Source organism: Microtus pennsylvanicus, chromosome 16 (genome assembly GCF_037038515.1).
Source record: "Microtus pennsylvanicus isolate mMicPen1 chromosome 16, mMicPen1.hap1, whole genome shotgun sequence".
Lineage (NCBI taxonomy): Eukaryota > Metazoa > Chordata > Mammalia > Rodentia > Cricetidae > Microtus > Microtus pennsylvanicus.
Window position 1 is genome coordinate 34,586,405 of NC_134594.1, and position 21,617 is coordinate 34,608,021.

General features: G+C 40.3%; 1 protein-coding gene across 1 annotated transcript in view; it reads left to right on the forward strand.

Annotated features, from left to right (window-relative positions):
- Nucleotides 1-1,212: 1,212 nt before the first annotated feature.
- The window catches only part of Lekr1 (leucine, glutamate and lysine rich 1), a 127,085-nt gene continuing 106,680 nt past the window's right edge, over nucleotides 1,213-21,617 (forward strand). Inside the window, exons 1-3 of the mRNA XM_075950812.1 lie at nucleotides 1,213-1,281; nucleotides 4,272-4,434; nucleotides 16,483-16,697. Of these exons, the coding sequence (XP_075806927.1) occupies nucleotides 4,387-4,434; nucleotides 16,483-16,697 (263 nt within the window). The 5' untranslated portion in view covers nucleotides 1,213-1,281; nucleotides 4,272-4,386. The remainder of the gene's footprint in view (nucleotides 1,282-4,271; nucleotides 4,435-16,482; nucleotides 16,698-21,617) is intronic.

The following is a 21,617-nucleotide window of genomic DNA, read 5'->3' on the forward strand; positions in this document are numbered from 1 at the left end:
AGCAAGCGTAGACAAAAGTGAATTAATTATAGCCTTTCCACAGGCTTTCACCGCTTTCAAAGGGTTGGCCTTTTTTAGATATATACTAAGTGCTTAGTAAAGAATATCATTTGCCAAAAGTGTAGTTATGCACCCTTTAACAATATTTTGGCCAATGACAGACCAGTCCAGTGTTTATAACCTTCAACAGTCCTTGATGTCACAAGGAACTGAAACCTCCCATTACCCAGTGATGTTAAAGTCATGGGAACATTTTGTGGCACACACAACTCAAGTGTACGCGCTGATGCTGGCGGAAGCCTCTGTTCCTAGTCCTACAGTATATATGCAGTCTCATACAGTACACAATCCTAGTTACCCAGTAGCGACGGTTGCTGGCTTCTGTATTAACTAGAACTTTTCATGACTTAGGGAAGTGTTCTTCCGTGCTATCATTTCCATACTAGATAGCTATCAGCCAGCAGCTTGAATAGTTTTGGCACTAATTCTTGTCTCCTGGTCATCTTTCTCTTTTCAGTGCCATTTTCTTCATATTCATGCAAACTATTCTTCGATAGTAATCTGTCCTTCCTGCTAGAAAACCGGGTTTTCTATAGTTCCTAGAAGATCAGCACTTTGGACCTGAGATAATCCTGAAAAGGAGGAGAAAGCAGGCACTTAGCATACTAAAGGCCTGGGCTAGTCACCAAGCTTCACCTCCTTGGGCTTGCTTGTTGCATAGTAGGTCATCATATTCACATTACGAAAGAATGTAGATTGAATAAAAGGAAGTAAAGCAGGGTGTAAAAACCAGAGGCCTTCCATAACTTGTGTGTGGAGTAGCTCGTCTCTATATACTTCACCTTGATTACTTTTGGACCAGAATGAAATTCTATGTACGCTTCTCCCGGCAATGGTGGAGAACGTGCTCCCCTGCCTATGATGCCAACTATAATCATCTTTCCCTTCCTTTTGAGAGCAATGACTGACCCTGCTGTACACAGGACACCCCCACTTCCTTCACCGCCCGCTTCCTCATCAGCCTCGGCCGCCTGCTGTCCCCGTGAGCTCCACAGCCCCATTCCAGACGGTCGCGTCAATCCGCCCTCTCCGCCGACCCCTGCCACCCGCGCCAGCTTCCGCCCCGCGCGCGTCTCGGCGGCTAGTGATGCAATGCTCGGCTTCCGCGTCGGCGGCGGCGTGGGCAGTGACGTCACCGCGCCCTGACGTCAGACCGACGTGCAGCGCGGTCGCCCGGGAGACCGGGGAAGCCGTTTCACACCCTGAAGAGTCCCAGGCTAGGTGAGAGTCACGCCTTCCTCAGCTTGTGGCGAACAAGGCCTGCTAGGACTCAGTTCCGGCGCGGAGGCTAGCTGCACGGGACCGCGGGGGCGGAGGGGGCGGCGGGGGCGGCGGGGTGGTGAAGGTGGGGGCGGCGGGGGGCGGGGGGCGGAGGGGTGGTGAAGGTGGGGGCGGCGGGCCTCTGGGCCAGGCCTGGGGCAAGTGCGGTCTGGCCAGGCGGTTAATTTCCAGTCCCGGGACGTGACCTCCCGCTCTCCTGCCCCTGACCTGCCCTCCTGTGATTCACGTCCCCGGAATGGTACTTGAAGAAGGGCCTGAAAGCAGAACCCGAGTTTAATGACCGGGCGTGACATTGGTGTAAGAATCGGAAATGAACCACCAGGGACATTCCTACTTTTAAAAACACACGTCTTTCTCGTGACCTGCGTGTCGCAGGGAAGATTGGCAAACACCCACGTAGGTGCAGCCACGTACCACCGTACTTTTGCCAAGGGCAGTTTACACATGTGAAATGGGAAAGACCAAAGGAACTTGTTTGGTAAAACAGGCAAAATAACAGATGGGCAAATTAAAAACTCCAAGTTTTCTCTTGCCAAAAAAGCAACCCCCACCCCACAAAAAAACCCAAAAAACCCTGAATTATCTTTGAATTCTTCCTCTGTTCTCTTTTTGGTATTCAAATACTTATAAAGACCCGATGGACATTTCTTAAAGGTTTAGAAGCCATTTCCTTAAGATATAGGCATAACAAAAATGAACATTAAAGAAAATAGTGTCTCTGTCATCATCTTGGGAATTTCGGTGTCTACCTCGTAGTTGCAACCGGCTGCATGTGCTGCTTAGCAGAAAAGCAACTAGCAACTCCAGTTTACAAGGATTTTACAATAACATACTATATAGCAAACAGTGTTAAAGACATCCTGGTCTACAAGAGCTAGTTCCAGGACAGGAACCAAAAAGCTACGGAGAAACCCTGTCTCGAAAAATCCAAAAAAAAAAAAAAAAAAAAGACCTCTTTGTATGAGAACAAATTACCAATGCTCTTTGGACGAATGCGATGAATGTATATTGGCTGTATGAAAAGAATGGGATCCCTAAACTATTTTAGAGATATTTTCTGTGATGTGTTTCAAAGTCAAGTTAAATACTCATTCAGCTTTCCCCACCACCACTAATGTTTTGGAGTGCCCCCTAGTTTACCAGGGTGCTATTATTAATTTTTTTTTTCATAGGCTGTAGCCTACCACTTCTGGTGGTATAGTAATAGGTTGGTATAGAGTCACAGTGAAGGCACTAGGTAAAATATATTCCTCTGGTACTTGAATTTTTACTGTTGTTTAGTTCCATGCTCACTAATACTTTTGTAAATGGTACTTTTAAAGGAGATTTAGTGGGTAATTTGGGGGGGAAATATTCCTAGTGGACCTGAAGATATGATCATTTCCGTTAACTAAAGATGACTGAGGATAATGAGCCTTCCGGTTTCTTGCCATGTGACTGTGACAGAATGGCAAACATCAGATTATGTACTTGGTCACTTGGACCCATGTTGACATAATTTACTCCTGTGGTTGACCTCAGCTAACATGACCAAACATTGTCTTGTGTTTGTGTTGTCTGTGGGAAGACAGCTCATTAGTTGTTGCTCTTAAACAGCACCTTATCGAAATGAGGGTTATTTGGGCCAATACAGAGTTGAGGAATCTCTCTTCCACCAATGGTTGAGTAATTTGCAATAAAATCACCAGCATTTTTGTTTGTTTGTTTTTGTTTTTTTTTTTTTGAGACAGGGTTTCTCTGTAGCTTTGGAGCCTGTCCTGGAACTAGCTCTTGTAGACCAGGCTGGCCTCAAACTGACAGAGATCCGCCTACCTCTGCCTCCCAAGTGCTGGAATTAAAGGGAGCACCACCACCACCCAACTAATACCAGTATTATTTTTGACTTCACTCTCCTGCCCTGACCTAAGGCAAAGAACCTTAGGGAGCCTTTTCTAACTTCCCATTCCCACCTAAAGGATAGCTCAGTATCCTTTCTTGATTCTGACACTACCCCCGTTTATCAGTCATAGGCTTTTGACCTTCATCCTGCCATGGAGTCTCTCTGTCCCTTGGGTCTGCTGCACCACTCCACACCACCATCCTGGCCTTGGCCTCTTTTGCTCTTATGTATGTGTGTTTATGTTTGGTGTGCATGCATGTTTATGTATGTGTGGACCAGGTGTCTGCACCCTCCACCTTAGGGGGATCTCCCACCTGAATTCTGAACTGGTCCGTTCAGTGAGTCTAGCTACCCAGCTTGTCTCTGCCTTCCAAGGCTGGGATTTCAGGTAGACTTCCAGCCCCGCATTTGTGGGTACTGGGATCACCCTTGTGTGGCAGGGACTTTACTCATTATGCCATCTCCCTGGCCCCTTTACTCTTTCCACAGATAGATTTATCTTCCACTCATAAAACTGGATGGGGTATTCTTTGTCCTGTTTGGGAAACATTTGAAAGAAGAAAATGCCTCTGTTGCCTGTGTTTTCATGAAAGTAATAAAAAGAGTTTTATAATGAATTAGAAGATGAAAATCTGTCAAAATCTAGATAAATTTGCATATCTGTCCATCTCAGCTGCATGTGGTCTTTGATGCTTTGATGGCTTTTCTGCTCAGTGGCTAGATATCGTAGCTTAGTGACTGTATTTTTTGTGTTTTATAACTTAAAGAAGACTTGATGGCACATTTCTTTCTATAGCTTTCAGATAAAATGTTATTTTAGAATATTGAAATAGGTCTGTTTAAAATCTTACAGTTAATCTGTTGCAAAACAAATAATTCATAAACCACTATTATTTTTGTTATGACTTTATAACTTTCTGAAAAATAGAAAAGATGAGTTAGTAATTTCTGTAGTGTCCTGTGTGGCTTAAGGACTAACTGTGAAAACTTAACTGGTACCTTCTGCCATGGAGCCAATGAAACAAACATCTGTTTAACTGCTTATTGCCAGCTCATCTCCAGATATTAAGAATCTTTAAATCACCGGAGTTTTCCTGTCATTGTTGGATTCTGACCGTTGCCATCCATGTTTGTAGCGTGTTTTCCTGCAGTACGTCGGGGGAATCATGGATCGTCACATTCCCATGCACGCGTTACCGGAAGAAATCCAAAAGGTATGACTTTGCATTATAAGCATCTAATATTAGGAGTGTTTTAGCTGTTAGATCATTCTAAAGTATAGGGGAGTGAATTTGGAAAACGACAGAATTGATGATTAATTCGTGATGGGAGAAGGAATAACCACACTGTAGACGTTCCCTGCAAAACTATGTAAGAAGACAAATATGCAATTCCACTGTGGTATTTTAACTGCTAGTTTTAGAGTCCTAGTGAAGTCAAATCCCAGAAATGCTCATGTTTGTAACTTTTGTGATATTTTTACATAATGCATTTTCACCTAAATTAATTCTCACGGTTCACTGTATACCAGCTGCTGCTTTGTTTTGTCTTAGACAAAATTTAATTGTGTAGCCTTGGCTGGTTTGGAACTCACTACATAGACCACGCAGGCCTGGAATTCACAGAGATCTGCCTTCCTTTGCCTCCTAAGTGCTGGGGTTAAAGGTGAGCTCACCACACTGGTGTTTAGATACTATTTCGATCAGTTACCGATTGGTTTTGTCCTTTGCAGATGGGAATTGTGGGTAGGCAAGGGAAAACTTTTTCAGGATTTATCCCTTGGCAGTTTTGCGTGCTGGTAACAGGGCAGCGGGAACAAAAGCAGGTAGCTCTGGGCAGTAGCCTCCTCTCAGGAGGCCTTGAGTGGCAGCAGCCGAGGCTTCGGAAGTGTGAGAGTTCCTGTGCAAGGGTGGAGTAGCAGGACCCTTTACAGGTATTTCCCTCTTGTGTGGGCCTAGGAAGCTGGGATTCCTACGACCTAAGGTCTGGGAACTATTGAAGACACCTGGCCCTAAAGACAATTCTGAACCTCTTCTAGTAACCAGGGCCTGCAATTCTCTGATTCTTCAGCTCCAGCTTCCTGTCCTCTCTGTGCTCCCACCGTTCCTCTCGTTCTTGCCCTGGCTTAGATGTTCAGTAGCTGCTTGTTGTTATGGCCGCTGTCTTAGTTGCCAGGGTCCACGTGGGAGGCAGTTGCCGCCCATCTCTTGCTGCTGTTGTGGTCACGTGCACAGCTCAGTGGCTCCACCTCTTTTGCAGCTGCCACTCTGCTGCTTTTCCGGCTTGGACTGTTGACCCCTAGCTGTGCGTCAGCTCTGCAGAGCGTCAGCTGTTCAGCAGATGGCTGCCCTGCTGCTTCTGGCTGCTCAGCCATGACCGCCGCAGCCGATCCATTGACGCTGCTCTTGTTCCCAGCTCAGCCTGTGCTACCAAATGTGGGCAAGGAGACACCACTGGAAGAAGCCGTTTCTTGTGCCCAGTGCTGCAAAACGAGGGAGGAAACACAGAAGGGTGTCTCCTGTCCAACTCCCCAAGTGAGCACACAGCCAATTTATATAGCCAGAGAAAAGGTGCTTGCTGGAACCACAGCCAGCCTCCCATGCAGACAGGACAATGTCCCCTTTGTGCCTGTCTGTAACCGTCACTTTGCTAGGCCCCCATGGAAAGCACTCCCCCTCTCTGGCCTAGGTAGAAATAGTAGCAGAGTCATCTAGAGCTTTCTTAGACCCACGATAGCAGAAACTCTGATACAAATGGTTTGCAACAGTTTTGGCTGTGCCTGCATCTTCAGGAGCCAGAGCAGGCATCTGTGATGATTGTGTCATTTGTTCAGGACCTCTCCGAAGTGTTCGGAATGGCAGATGCTGGCCTAGAACAGTCCAGCTGGCTATTTAGCCAACAGCCCTTTTAACTCAAGGCAGCCAGGGCAGCATGGGAAAGCCCAGCAGCTGCATCTAGAGAATCAAATGGCCACACCCCAACATCTCTGCTTATTTATAAGGAAACATGAGTTTTTAAATAACTTACCATTTATGCTGGTAGTGATCCTGATTGTACTTTAATAGTAATACTCAATGCCTGTATAACACCCCGTTTGTCTCAATTTCACATTTTAAAAAGTGTGTGTATAAAGCATAGCACGTGGAGGTCAGAGGCTGACTTTTGGGAGTTGGGTCTCTTCTATCATCGGGTCCTGATAATCAAACTTGGGTTGTCAAGCTTGGCAATGGGTATCTGTATTTGCTGACCTAGCTTACCAGCTTTGATTTCCTGTTTAAAATTCATGTAGTCTAGTTAACAAGTAATTCTTGGTTTTTATCCAACCCTTATCCCTATTACTTTACATCTGTTCTCAGGCAAAGGCATTTCTTCTGTAATTAGTTTTAAATCCATACATTGTTAATATAATAATTAAAAAACACCTCTTCAAAAACTATTGACATGAATTGTGGGTTACAACCTTATGCCTTAGCTGTACCTATTGATACAGACAGCTACTTTTAGCAAATCTAGCAACAACTCTCCTACCCTTATCCTACTCAGAATCGAATGTAGGACCTCAAGCATGTCTGCAATACCCCCAGCTTACAGTCAGCTCTTCATTAACTAGTAATTTGTCACTCTCATTGAAAACCATGCTCAGATGCAGATTGGCTTTTGCCAGTGTTCGTGCTGCTGTGGATGGCCTGTTAACATTAATCACAGCATCGATTGGACCTGCTGCTCTTCTTGCTGCCCACCTTCCCTATTTATGGAAACTTTAAAAGAAGTGCAGTTACCAGAAGAGATCCTTTCAATCACTACATGTGATTCTCTTTACCTGTGAAGTTAACTGTTAGGTGCTAAGCACATATGATGCTCAGTTATGCTGCTACTTCAGAAATGGTGCTTCCATGGGTTTGAACAAATGCAATATCTTCTCACTTGAACTGTGTTCCTTGCATGAAATAGCTTGAGTGAGAGATGAAAAGAAACTGTAAAACAAAACAACCTAAAAGCAAAAGCTCATATTTCAGACCCTAATCTCTTGTCAGAAAGAATGAAGAAACAGTAGAAAGGAATACAGTAGAAAGAAAAATCTACAAGACAGTGTTATAATCTAAGTCCCATGTAAGACAGTGCCCAGGAGGCCAGAAAGGTGGTTCATCCGGGATAGGCACCTACTGCCAAGCTTGATGATCTCTGTTGGATCCCTGGGACCCATGCTGGAAAGAGAGAGCTGATTCCTGCAGGTTATCCTTGTGAGAGTGGAGAGTTGACGACTGGAATCCCTGGATGCTGGAGATCATCAAGGTGGAGTCTTGTGCAGAAGATGCGAACCTAGACTTGGTTCCTGAAAGCTGAGTGTTTCTACAGACTTAGAGTGGTGGGGTGCTCTTGTCATGTTTGAGGTAGTTAAAGTATGGCAGGTACTATCATGTCAATGTAGAGAAGGGGGGACAGCAGGAGAGGCTCAGCTGTCTAAGCCAAGGACAAGTATGCTAGTTATAGCCTTGTCCTGCCCAGTGTTCAGAAGGTAAAGTATAGCTTTGTGCTTTTTTCAGGACCTAAGTTAGATATACTTATGTAAATAACACTTTTATACCCATTAATGCCATGTGCTTTTCTGGTGGTTTGACTATAATGTATGTGGACATCCCCAAAAGTCTTAAAAAGTAAGCTTTTCCTTTCCAAAACTTTCCCCTTAAGTGTTACCTGCATTGTCCATATTTATTTAGTTACCTAATGATCAGGCAGTATTCTATATTGCCAGTTTGTATGTATCACTCTATACAGAATCATGTTAAATGTAGAAATATGCATATTAGGCATCCCTGGTCTGAAATGCAAAATGCTTCAAGAGCTGGAAATTGTCAAGTGCTTATATTATCTTACAAATGTAAATTTTACATTATGAATTTCTGTTTCATGCATGCACTTACTGAGATGTATCATATTTAGGCGAGGTATTTAACACAGGTAAGGCATGAGTGGAACTTGTATGTAGACTTGGGTCTTAGTTCAGAGATCTCATTTTATATGTGCATACAATCCACAATCTGAGAAAATGCATAATTTGAGCCACTTGTGTTCATAAGCACTTCAGTTAAGGATAATTATCATATATAGTTTGTAGTGATAATAGTAATAATTCAAATCAGAATCAATTCATTCTTATGATGGAGAAAAGGGGACTTTTTCCTAATGGCCTAGAAAATGTGCTTCACTTTTCCTTTCTTTTCCTTTAGAGGAGAAAAGACTTGAGGTGGATGAATCAGAGTGCAGTGACAGAGATGTCTTTCAAAGCCCCCTCCCCATTCTTTCTTGTCTCTTAACTTTTTGTATTACTTTATAGGCTGGTTCTTCTTCCTAAAGAACCCCTGCTGTGTTTTCTTTATTTTCTTTTTCTGTGTATAGGCAAGGAGGGCTAGTGCAGAAACCAGAGAGGAGAGGCGAAAGAGCCTTTCTTCTCTCTCTCTGTACTTGTGCTGTGATATGATAATGGACGTTCAGTGCCTTAGGATGAGAACATGGCTGTGCTTCGCTGTGCCATTAATAGCAAAGTGAGCAGTACTGGGGAAAGGACACTTGGAGGGAATGAAAAGGAGGTGAGAGAGATGGCTCTCAGAGGAGAGGACGGAGAAGAATGAGGATGCTGATAAGCCGGATTTGGAGTCTGTTGCCTGCTTTTGTTGGTCTCCTCCCAGGGATTCCTAAGGAAGGAGGAATAAGATAATCCTTGACTTTCATTTCCAGGTTCCTTTTTATCGTAGTTTCTGGCCGCACACAGAGCAATTCTCAGACTTCCATCTCCGTAAGTGACAGAAAGTGTATGAGAGGTCCCATGTGTCTTTTCTCTGCATACCTTCCACACCATCCCTGAATCTCTTCTTCCCCTGGGCTGAGGTAATTCCTACCTGTCTCTGACTTCAGGTAGTCAGTAGTGTTGCTAGAAGCTTCATCCACTGTCTTTTAGTAGACTGCAGTAATTTCTGTATTCTTTCTTTCTTTCTTTTTTTTTTTTTTTTTTTTTTTTTGGTTTTTCAAGACAGGGTTTCTCTGTAGCTTTGGAGCCTGTCCTGGAACTAGCTCTTATAAACCAGACTGGCCTCAAACTCAGAGATCGCCTGCCTCTGCCTCCCGAGTGCTGGGGTTAAAGGTGTGTGCCACCACCGCCCGGCTCATTTCTGCATTATTTTTTACTCTTACAGTTTAAATTGAAAACGGCCCTTAGGGATCAGTAAAGTAATAATGTATATCTCCTCCTCTTGTGAGTGTCGGCTCATTTTATAGACTTACTGTGTCCTCTTGTTAGAAAAAAATAAATTCTCTTGCCCCCCCCCCTTTTTTTTTGCTAGGGGATATAAGTAAGTCAAAAGCAACAGAGTAAAATTAGTTCACAAAGAGAAAACCTAATCCCTTGTTTTTAAAATTGTGGCAAAAATGAAGATGTTACAAGGTTTTAGACCTCCTTCAGGAGGTCTTTATTATCACAAGACAGAAAGCAAAGAGATGAGGGTTGTTTATCTGGCAAAGCAGAAGTGGCCAGTGCAGGGTGCAGAGCTGGCGAGGGCTGGAGAGCAGGCTGTTCTTTCAGGGTAACAGTCCTTTCCCCGACACTGACAGCTCATCTTGTCCTGTTTCAGCAAAGCAATTTTAGTACTTTGGAACTTTGAAATTTATTCAGAATAACAGTTTTATATTTCCAAGCACAGGTTGTCATTGCCAGAGAAAATAAACTTAATTTTCAGGTCATTTTGGGCCACTGCAGCTAGGTTCAAATTTTGTACTGAGTTAGAACAGAGAATAAAAGAAAGTGGTCTTAGAAATGTTAGATGTAGTATCTTGGAAAGTAGTGTGTGTGTGTGTGTGTGTGTGTGTGTGTGTGTGTGTGTGTGGTGTTTTAAAGCTCTTGTAGTTTTGACACCTTATGATGAAAGCAATATTAATTTATGGGAACACTATTTACTTAATGCTGTAATCCAAAATAATTCATTAGTAAAACTATTCTAAAAACATTTTATCTTGAAAAAAATCTTCATTTTTCTATTTGTGGTAAAAAAAATTCTTTAGCTGACTGGCTAAAGGTTATAGAGTTTTCTAATAGAGAAGTATTGGAGGAAAAAGGCTTTGCCACCATGTATAGGTAGTGTTATTCTTTTTCAAAGATATAAGCAGGGGAGGGGAGAGAAGGCCGGTCCCACAAGGCTGTGGGTGACCGGAGGCCTCAGTGAGTCCCCTGTGGGTCCCCTTGGCAGGTGAGAGACGGACAGATACACCATGCAGAGAGAGTTTGGATATAGAGTTTATTTAGTGGGTTATGGAGGGGAAAGTGAAGGGGGAAAGGGGAGAAGGGGATGAAGAGAGAAAGAGAGAGGGAGGGTAGAGAGAGGAAGGGTAGAGAGAGGAAGGGTAGAGAGAGGGAGAGATAGTACTTACCTCTTCAGAAGAGAGACAAAAAGAGGTTGGAGGAGGTGGGAGATCCATTTGCCTCTATGGAAGGGGAGGGTTGGAGGTGGACGGGGCTTGTCTCTTAAATTGACCTGGTACCCAGCAGGTAGTTATAATGTGGCATGTGTAATTTTTACAGCATGAGTCCAATTTATTTATTTATTTATTTATTTATTGCTCAACAAAATGTCTTAATATTGAGCTAGTGTTTTAATTTGATTTAATTAGATTTGTTTATTTTTATTATTTTAAAATTATAGTTATATGCAATTTTAAGAAGTATTATGGAGCCATTTCATGGGGTAACATTTGGCAGACTAAAGTATGATATCATAACCAGGAGATTAACAGTTGATGCAATCAAAATTAGAGCTGTGATTCCTCACATTGCATTTTAAAAACTATATTCACCTTAACTTTCCCATTTTCCTTTCCTCCTTCCATGCTATGATTCCTGATAACTGTTGATTTGACCATCAACATTTTGTTATTTCAAGAATGCTATATAAATAGAAATCACATACTGTACAACATTTTGGATATTATTATTTTTAGGCATTATTTCAGAATTTATTTCAGGTAGTTGTATCAAGAGTTTTTCATTTTTAATTTGTTTATTTTGTTTTGTTTGTTTGTTTTTGAGACAGGGTTTCTCTTTATAGTCCTAGCTGTCTTGGACCTTGCTCAGGCTGGTGAGGAAGTCACTTGCTCCCTAGTGCTGGGATTAAAAGTGTGCATCACCATTACCCAACAAATTTCTGCAGTTTTATTACTGAATAATGATCTATGCTGTGAATGCACCAGTTCATTTGGTCGCTCACCTGTTGAACTGTGTATGTAGTGTTCCCAGTTTTTGGCTAACACATACAAGGCATTTACATGAACACATGGTTTTGTTTTTTGCAATATAAATCCAACGTTGTATGGTAGCTTGTTGTTAAGAGATGATAAGTTGTTTTTCAGGGGGTGTACGCCATTTCCTACTCTTACCTGCAGTACCCACTTATTGAGTGCTCTCCTTTCCCACAGCTTTAGCAGCACTGGAGAAGTCAGCAGGTGTAGTGATCCCACTGGGGTTTTAATTTGTTTTTTATTTAGTAATTTAGAGCATCATGTGCTTATTTGGTATTTGGTTAGCATTAGTTGTCAGTTTAGTAGAATGTAGAATTACATGGGAGGTGGACTTCTGAGGATGCTCAAAAGGCATTATCTCGATTACAGTTGAGGCAGGAAGACCTGCCTGCTGTGGGTGGTCCCCTTGCTAGAATCCTGGACTGTCTAGAGAAGGAGAGCTGCCCAGCAGGCTGTGCTCAACACTGTGTTTCCTGGTGGGAACCAGCAGCTTCAGGCCTCTGCCTCGTTAGTGTACCTGCCTTGATGCATTGCACCTTTGAACTGTGAGCCAGAGGAAACTCTTCTCCTGTGAGTGCTTTTCTCGGAGTATTTTATCATGGCAACAGAAATTACCAGTATCTGTGAGTTCTTTTAGGTCAAATGTTTCTTCATGTTCTTTGCTCATCTTCTAATTGTTCTTTGTAAATTGTTGAGTTTTCAGAAATTTTTTTTTCTCTTAGTTTTGTTTTTTGTGGGGTTTTTTTTGTTTTTGTTTTTTTTTTTTGAGACAGGGTTTCCTTGGGTAGCCCTGTCTGTCCTGGAACTAGCTTTGTAGAGGCTGGCCTCAGTTAAAGGCATGAGCTACCACTGCCCATTGAGTTCAGAATTCTATAATTTAACTACTGACCATGTATGTGGTCATGTGTATGTATATTTTCTCCTGATATATAGCTTGTGTTTTTAATTATTTTCACAGTTTATTTTTTTAAAGCAAAAGTGTTTAATTCTGTTGAAGGTCAGGGTTGTCAAGAATGGTGGTTTGGATAGGAATGGTCCCTTAATGCACTTGAATGATTGGCCCTTAGCACGTGGTACTATTAGGAGGTTTGACCTTGTTGGAGTAAATGTGTCACTGTGGAAGCGGGCTTTGAAGTCTCCTATATGTTCAAGCCATTCCCGCCCAATGGCACAGTGTCTCCCTGCTGCCTGTTGCCTGCAAAATATAGAGCTCTCAGCTCCTTCTCCAGCACCACATCTGCCTGCATGCTACCATGCTTCTGCCATGATGATAATGGACTAAACCTCTGAACCATAAGCCAGCTCCAATTAAATGTTTTCCTTTATAAGACTTGCCATGGTCATGGTATCTTTTCACAGCAATAAAAACCTTAGACAGAACTTATCACAAACACAGTTTCGTTTCTTCCCTCTAGTATGTGTGCCTTTTATTTCATCCTTCTCCCTTACTGGTCTGCTAGTCCTCCCAGCATTGTATTGAATAAGGGCAATGAGAATGGACGTCTTTGTTTTCTTCCAATTTAAGGTACAAGCGCTCAGGCTTTTTGTGTTAAGTATAATGAAGCTGTGGGTTCCTTTTATAGCTGTTATACGAAATTAGCTCTAAAGTTGACTTAATAAAGAGGAATGATCTGATGGACTTAGGAAATGGCCAGCTGATTTGCCTAGCTAGTGGTTGCAAAGGTTCACTGTCTTATCTCCAAATTATTTTCTGCCAGTTTTGGCTAAAACTTACTAATCACTCATTGTTTTGGGTAAAGGCATTAACTTTAACAATAACATTTAGTTTATTTATCATGTGTATGTGTGCTAGCACTTGCCATGGCAGGTGTGCACGTGGAGGTCAGAGGGCAGCTTCCAGGAGCCGGCTCTCCCTGGCCGCCATGTGGGTGCTGGGAGATCTTGATGCTCTGCAGCAGGCACCTGGAAAGGCATTTTTACATGCGAAATATCCTGAAAGTGTTAACGCTTTATATTGTCACTCTTACCTTTGTCTAAAGCTTGTTTATTTTCCTTATATAAGCAAATACAAAAAAGGGCAATGGATGTGTGGTAGATTTAAAAAAAGAAAAAGGAGGCTAAGCTTTGGAGCCTCAGTGGGCAGCAGGAGGCTGTTAGATGCTTTTTGTGGTTAAGTATGCTCAGGAATGCTGACAAAGGTTTGAAGCCTAATTTAATTTTTAAAAGTTGTCATGATTTTTATACTCAGTAACTATAATTTTAAGAGTCCAAACACTGCATTTTTAAGTGGTTCTGCATTTGTTCTATATATTCCTCTTGTTAATGCTTTCTCCAGCAGCAGAGGCAGGAACTTCCTGTTAACGACGGCCCTGTTGTCAGGAATGGCAGCATGTTATTATGTTACTCTGAGAACGAAACGATAGAACACTGAGTTGGAAGGAGGAAGCACAAATTATAATTCACAACAAACAGATAACTTTTATTTGCTTCATTTGGATCCATAATTACAGTATTTCATAACTTCTCAAGCTTCAGAAAATGTCCCAGGCAATTAGTCCATCAGACACTAAGAATTTGAAAATGGTTATATCCTTTCTGTTACAGTTTTGCTTATAGAAAACTGTTTATAGTTGAACAGTGCTGAAGATCCGTATGCCATGTTTGTGTTAGAGATAATTCAAGGATTGAGGTTATGCTGGCCAAACCTGGAGACCATTTTTTGGGGCCTATTATTTTATTGTTTTGTTTCCATATCATGATAACTATTGTGTTTTTCTTTGATGAACATTTAGAAAACCTCTAAAATGCATTGCTTTGCTTATTTTAGTTTTCATCCCTTGATTGTTAGGATGAATGTATCTGTTTTAATACCTGTCAATGTGAAGTTTATATAGTCTGTTTCCTACATCCAGCTGCAAGTCTCCTTTAATTGCCAAGGATTCTCTTTAGAATAAGGATAGGACTCTTTCCAGGAGTAGGAAAAAGACTGACTGAAGGGACAAAGTTTAGGGATAAAAGGCCATATAGTACACAATAGACTCTTCCAGCTGACGAGAGAAGGGACTCTTAGGAAACACCATTTATTCAAATGAGTTCAGGTTTCTTGACATGGATAGACGAGCTTCCCGGGCTGGCAGTATTCTGAATGGGGTTGGGGAGTCACTCTTGTTATCTTGATGCCTGCTAGAGAGGATAATATGCAAATGCTGTTCCATGTATGAAATGCTACTGAATGACAAGTAAGTCTTATTTTAATTCCAGACAAGACTTTAGAATAATTTATTAAAGTATGGCTTATAAGGGTTAGTTATTTTTTGTGAGACAGGTTTATAGTGTATAGCCCTAGCTCACCTGGGAGCTCATTATGTGAACCAGGCTGGGTTGAACTGTTGGAAATCCACCCCTTGTACCTCCTGAGTGCTGGATTAAAGGCCTACACTGCCATACCTGAACTAAGGGCACATGAGTGAAGGCTATAACCCTTGGGCTAATTTTACACTTATTAAGACAGCATATGAGCCTTGCTATTTCATTTAAATATTTTCTTTATTGTACTTATTTCATGTGTATGTATGGCACATGTACAGATGTCAGAGAACAATTTACAGGAGCTGGTTCTTGTGCTATAACATAGTGACAGGGATACTTTCTGCATCCTTGTGCCATAACATAGTTACATAGACACTTTCTACTATCTCAAGGGAGGTTGCATTAGGAAGAAACACTTTAACCAGAAGACCAGATGTGGTGTGTTGCCTGTATTTCCCGTATTGGAGACAATAAGGTAGAAGGTAGTGGGTTGGAGGCCATTTGGGGCTAGTTATTAATTTCTAACCTATGATGAGACAGTGTGTTTTTTAAAAGAGTCCTTATTGAGTAATCTAAGAATTGATTTTATTTTGGTGCCCTGGAGCTCTCTTACCTTTATGAAAAACAAATCAAACATAGGCCACCCAAGGACTATTTGTTCTTAAGACAGATTAAAAAAAGTAGGGTCCTTTTCCTGGCTTGCTTTTTCACTGTCCTTGTATTGACCAGAGCTTCACACACACTTTATTTGAAGAACACAAAAACTCATATACCCATGGTAGATAAATATGATATGGTGCCAAATATGTAAGTATTGGTTCTTCAAAAGAATTGGATTTAATTTTAACATCCTCTCCTTTTATTTGGCTTTGAAACTTCAGGAGTCTCAGTTTTAATCTATGGAATAAGTATAACAAAGAAGAGAATAAGTTTAAAATGCATTTTCTATTGTAACTTTGGACAGAATGTTAAATTCTATAAAAAATCCTAAAATATTGAAGTCGAGTGAGAGAATAGAGTTCATTGGGTTCAGTGCCATATTTTATAAATGAATAGAATAAAATCTTAGTAAGTCAGAGACTTCTGGAGGAGTGTTTTGAACCTTTCCAATGCTGTGAGCCTTTAATACAGTTCTTCCATGTTGTGGTGATCCCACCCATAGCATTATTGCTAGTTCATAAGTGTAATTTTGGTACTGTTATGAATTATAATGTAAATATCTGACATGTAACCCCGTGAATGGGTCATTTGACCCCAAAGGGTTCATGACCCACAGGTTGCAAACCACTGATTTAAAGGGTCATAGTGTAGTTGGCTGCTAAAGGCCATGGGTTCCTTCTGACATGATAGAAAACTCATCTCAGAACTAAAGTTGTAAGGATTTTTTTTTTAGCATTTTTAGTTTTGTTTTGTAAAAGATATTTGAAGAGTAAATATTTCTTACTGATACCACAGAGAGATCATTTCTTTGAGAAAATCTTTTCTCTTTCCAAGATTCGTGTTGGTTTTAGAAATTTTATCCAGATGTAGGCAGTGCCATGATGACTGTTCCAGCAGTATAGCAGGCTGTGTATTTACTTTGTCTCACCAGCATGGTTGATACATAGCAGGTTTGTCTCACCAGCATGGTTGCATAGCATCTTTGGTTGAGCTTTATTTTTCATAATTAAAAACATAACATTTCAATAAATATATGTTCTGTTTCCTAGATGTCTCCTGAAGAAACAGTTTGTAAATACTGTGGCGTCAGCTACCTAATTCTTCATGAATTTAAGGCTATGGAAGAAAAACTGAAAGCAGTGGAAGAAAAAATGAAATTTTATCAAGGAAGTGTGGAGCGAGAAAAGAGACTTCAGGAAAAACTGCAGGCTCTTAGCCAGGAGTTTGACAAGTACAAAACTGACAGTGAATCCAAAAACAAAAGGTTGGAATATGCTTTCTGTCTCTTATTTAGTCTGAAAGAAAATAGATTTGGGTGGCCGGGTGGTACATGCTTGTATTGCCAGCTGTCGGGAAGCTGAGGGAGGACTTGTGAGCTCCAGGCCAACTGTATATTTTCCTGTATCCTTTATTGCGCCTTTCTTTACCTTTGTTATAAGTAGATTTCTGTTATATTTGTAGCTTGGTATTTTTTAATAGATATTTTAAAATAAATAATAAATGAAGTGTGTTCTGTGACTTCGCTGCTTAATTGTATGTACTGAAAATCTTTGCCCATTAATGCATACAGATCCATCTTGCTTTTTACTATGTCTATGTTTTTCTGAGGGATATATAATAATTTACTTGACTTTTCTCTTTTCAATATTTATACTATTTCTATTTGTTTTTATAGGTTCTATTTATATTTATATTCCTTTGAACATGTTTTTCCGTACGATAAATTCTCAGAAACAAAAGTACCAAAAGAATATTTCAATGTAAAATGTTGATGTTTATTAAAACAAAATTAAACCTTTGAGAAGACATGATTAATTAAGTTTGACCATGTACTTAGCAACTGGCCATCCTTACACTTTTTAAAATATCAATATTCTTTCTTTATTCTTATGCATGAAAAAAGTGCTACGCCCTGGTATTTAGTTTAAGCTTCTTTTTGTTAATGAAGGGGAACAGTTTTTCACATGCACATTGATTAACTGCACACATAAATTGTCCAGGTTTCTATCGGGTTATTAGTTTACATGAATCTTGTTTGTTTTGAGGCAGGGTCTCATGTAGTAAAGGAAAGTTGAATTTCTGATTTTCTTCTACTTCCCAGTGCGGGCATGCTTCACCAGACCCTTAAAGCTATCCCTTTCGTCGTTCAATCATAGATTTAGCCTACTACTCAAGAATCATTATTAGTAGAACCTCAATTTTCTCTCAAAACATTCCAAATTGAACTATAAACATGAGGTCATCTTATTCATAGTAAGTTATCTCAGTAGAGATAACTCAGCATGCTTTCTGTTAATAAATCTTGTCTTAATAGCATTAGGAATGACCCACAGTGGGCTGGTCCCTCACACGTCCACCATTAATCAAGAATATTCCCTACAGACCTGCTATAGTCCAATCTTATGGAGGCATTTTTTTTTCAATTAAGTTTTACTCTTTCTAGACATATCTAGTTGTGTTAAGTTTGTGAAACCCGACCAGCACAGTTAGTATTTTCTAAATCTTTTTTTTTAAATTATGTCAGAATTACTAAGAATGAAACAGGCTTTCTCTTTCCTTGTGTTGTCTACAGGACCTAGCCCAGTGGTGTGCTCATGTTATTTACCAATTGTTCGATGAATTGTATCATATTATAGCTATATTATTAAAGCATGAAATGAATCATGAAGCCAAGATTTTCATACTGCATTTCATTTTTATTTTATCACTGTATGGAACTTAGAAGTGTTTATATACCTCCTGGAAGGTACTCAAGCTCATGCATTATATTTTGTACTTTAAATGATTTCTATCAAGAAAAAAGAAATATAAGCAATATATCTCTTGTTGTCACCCCTGTTTTCTATTAACACTAAATGCGTGTATGTCTACAGATGGCTCTCTGCCGTGAATTGCATCATTTGCACTGGTTTTAATAGGCCTCCTGGCTCTTCATATTCTGTTCTCAGCATGCATCCTTACTTATGCTGAATCCTGTAATATTTGTATTCAGATAAATGCTTAGAGTGCTGCCTAGGAAAGGTGTTTCTTGATTTGCCTCTTCTTGGATCCAGGTGAATGTTAATGACATTGGAAGATGTCACTTGGCTATAACTCAACATTGAATAATAATAATTTCCTGGAATTTATATTGCATTTCTTTATTAATGGGCATGCATTTTGTCACCTGTATGTGATTGCTCATCGGTTTTGTCATTGTCTGTCCTCCAAAGAGGAGGGATGTATTTTACCTGCAGCCAGACAGGAGGCGTCTTGTAGAATTACTGTTCTACTTGGAAAGTATCAAAAATGCACAGAGAATGGAAACATAGAAAATTATTCATTGAAACTTCCCTAGCATAAATTGTTGACAAGATATAGCAAGAAGGCAGGAAGAAGGATCATACATATTTAAGTATGGGATTAGCTCTTATAATCAAAAGCAAAAAAGGAAATAAAAGTTCACTTTGTAATGATTATATACTTTTGTTTTATCTATACTTATATAGGTAATCTTAAGACTTATGGACTTTGTGTTAAAAACAGACTTGTACATGAGATAAAAGTTAATAGAAGTCACATTTATTTTCATAGGGAATTTTTCTTTTAGGCGGGTTTCATTCATTATATTTTGATCTGTTTTTTCCTTCTCCCAATTGCTGCCTCCAGAGACTATCCCAGCCTTTTACCTACACAACTGTATATTCTTTTAATTTCATTAGAAACAAATGAAACCAAGAAGCATACACAAAACACAGAAATGAAAATCAAAATAAGCAAAAGACAAGCATAACAAGAACAACAACAACAACAAAAAACCCAAACAAGCAAAATGAGACAAAAAGTCTACAAAATACCACTGAGTTTGTTTTGTCTTGCCCAACTACTCCTGGGTGTGGGGCCTGACCTGAAGTATGGTTATATACCCAGTGAGACACAATTGGAGAAAACTGATTTTTCCTTTGCCAGCAGATATCAGTTGCAGATAGTTTCTTGTTAGGGTTGGGAGCTGTGCCCACTTTTTCCTCTCAGTGCTAGGACCCTGTCAAGCTGGAATCTGTGTAGGCCTTGCATGTGCTACCGTAGTCTCCATGATCATATGTGCATTGACTCAGTCCCGTTGTGTCTGGGAGACACTGTTAGCGTGGAGTCATCCATCACGTCTGGCTCTTAGAATCTTTCACCCTCCTTCTGCATAGACCGCTGAGCCTTGAGAGGAGGGGTTTGATGAAGCCATCCCATTTATGACTGAGTGCCCCAAAGCCTCTTTCTGCACAGCAGCCAGTTGCGAGTCTCTGTGTTAGTCTCTATTTATTGCAAGAAGAAGCTTCTCTTGCGATTACTGAGCAAGGCACTGACATATGGGTGTTCTAGTCTGCCTTTCGTCATTCTATTGCTGTTTCTCTAGTAGGATAATTGTACCACGTTTTCTCCTAGGCCCATGACCTATCTTGTCTCAGGTTCCTGGCCACTTCAGCAGTGTCAGGTATGAGTTCTTCTCATGTAGTAAGCCTCAAATTCAATTAAAAATGGTTGGTTACTCCTTTAACATTTGTGCACTATTGTACCAGTATATCATGTAGGCAGGTCACTGTTGTAATTACATTGATAATTCACTTTTGCTTCTGGTAGCCATGAATGCTAATCAGTACAAGTGAAGCTTCTAGTTAGACACTAGCTCTATTTCTCTGTGTTTAATAACATGTAAGTCTTGTCTTCCATATGAGGGCCTCGCTAGCAGGTTGTGGAGAGCAATCAATAACCTTGGCAATAGCCTATAATGTTTTCATTTTGGGGGAGATTTTCATGGAACACCTTTGGCCAACAACTCAAGATTATGTAACATATTCCTGGACTGGAGTTTTACCTGGTGGCATAAGATGTCTAGCTGGGGTATTGTTTAGAGTATTATTTCGACTCCATTTAGGTTCCCTTCGTATACGTGTATATTTTAGGAAGTTTCTGTAGTAGCATGTTTCCATATGTCCACGCGAAAGGCCATTAGTGTTAGTCATCCTTCCCCATATTTTCTTTATTAACCTTTCCAACCTCATCTCCATTTAGTTCTCCCACTCTCGTCTCCCCACTAAAATAATATACTGTATTTACCTTCCATTGGAGAGCCTGCCCTCCGTGCTACAATGTCTGTCTACCGACAGGAAGTTCAAAAATCCAGTAGTTGTTCAGTCCACAAGACTGCATGTCCCAATGGGTCTTCAGAATCTGCCAGGATGCCGAAGAAGTAGTCTCTAATGCCAGTGAGAACAAGGGTGTCTTCCATGCCTTTTATATAGGCTGCTAAAAGAAGGCCCTGATTAAAGGTGGAGCTTCCTGCCTCAAAAGATGTAAGACTCCCTCACAAGTGTGCCCAGGAGTGGTATAGCTTGATCTTGAGGTAGATGAGTTCCCAGCTTCCTGAGGAACCGCAGCTGATTTTAGTACTGGCTGTACTAGTTTGCAGTTCCACCTGCAATGGGTTAGTGCTCCCTTATTCCTACATCCTTACCAGCATGAGCTGTTGTTTTATTGATCTTATCCATACTGATTGGTATAAGATGGAATCTCAAAAGTAGTTTTGATTTTCATTTTTCTAATGGCTAAGATCTTAAAAAATCTTTGATGTTTCTCAGTCGTTTGTGTTTTGTCTTTTAAGAAATCTCTACTTCGTCTATATCCCACTTTTAATTGGGCTATTTTCTTGATGTTCAGTGTTTTTTGTTTGTTTTTAGTTCTTTATATAGTTTAGATACTAATCCTCTATTGGATGTATAATTGGTAAGGATCTTTTCTTCTGTAGATTGTCACTTTGTTGGAATGATGATGTCCTTTCCATATAGAAGCTTTTAAGTTTCATAAAGTCCCATTTTTTTTTGTTGATCTTAATGCCTGTGCTAATGGTGTTCTGTTCAGGGTTCTTCCCTTCCTCTATCCTAGTTATTTGTAAGTTTGGTCTTTTCAGCATTTCCCAGATTTCTGATTTTGTTTTGTACCTCGATTTTTTTTTTTAGATTTAACGTTTTCTTTGACAGAGCTATCCATTTCTTCTACCTTCTCATCAAAACATAGGGAATATTTTTAATACATGTTATATTAGCATAATAGATTTTTTCTTTTATGAAACACAACTTCATATTTAAAAGCACTGTCAACTCTTTTTACATGTTTTATGTAACCATCAGAACAGTGTTTTGAATTCTTAATCTTC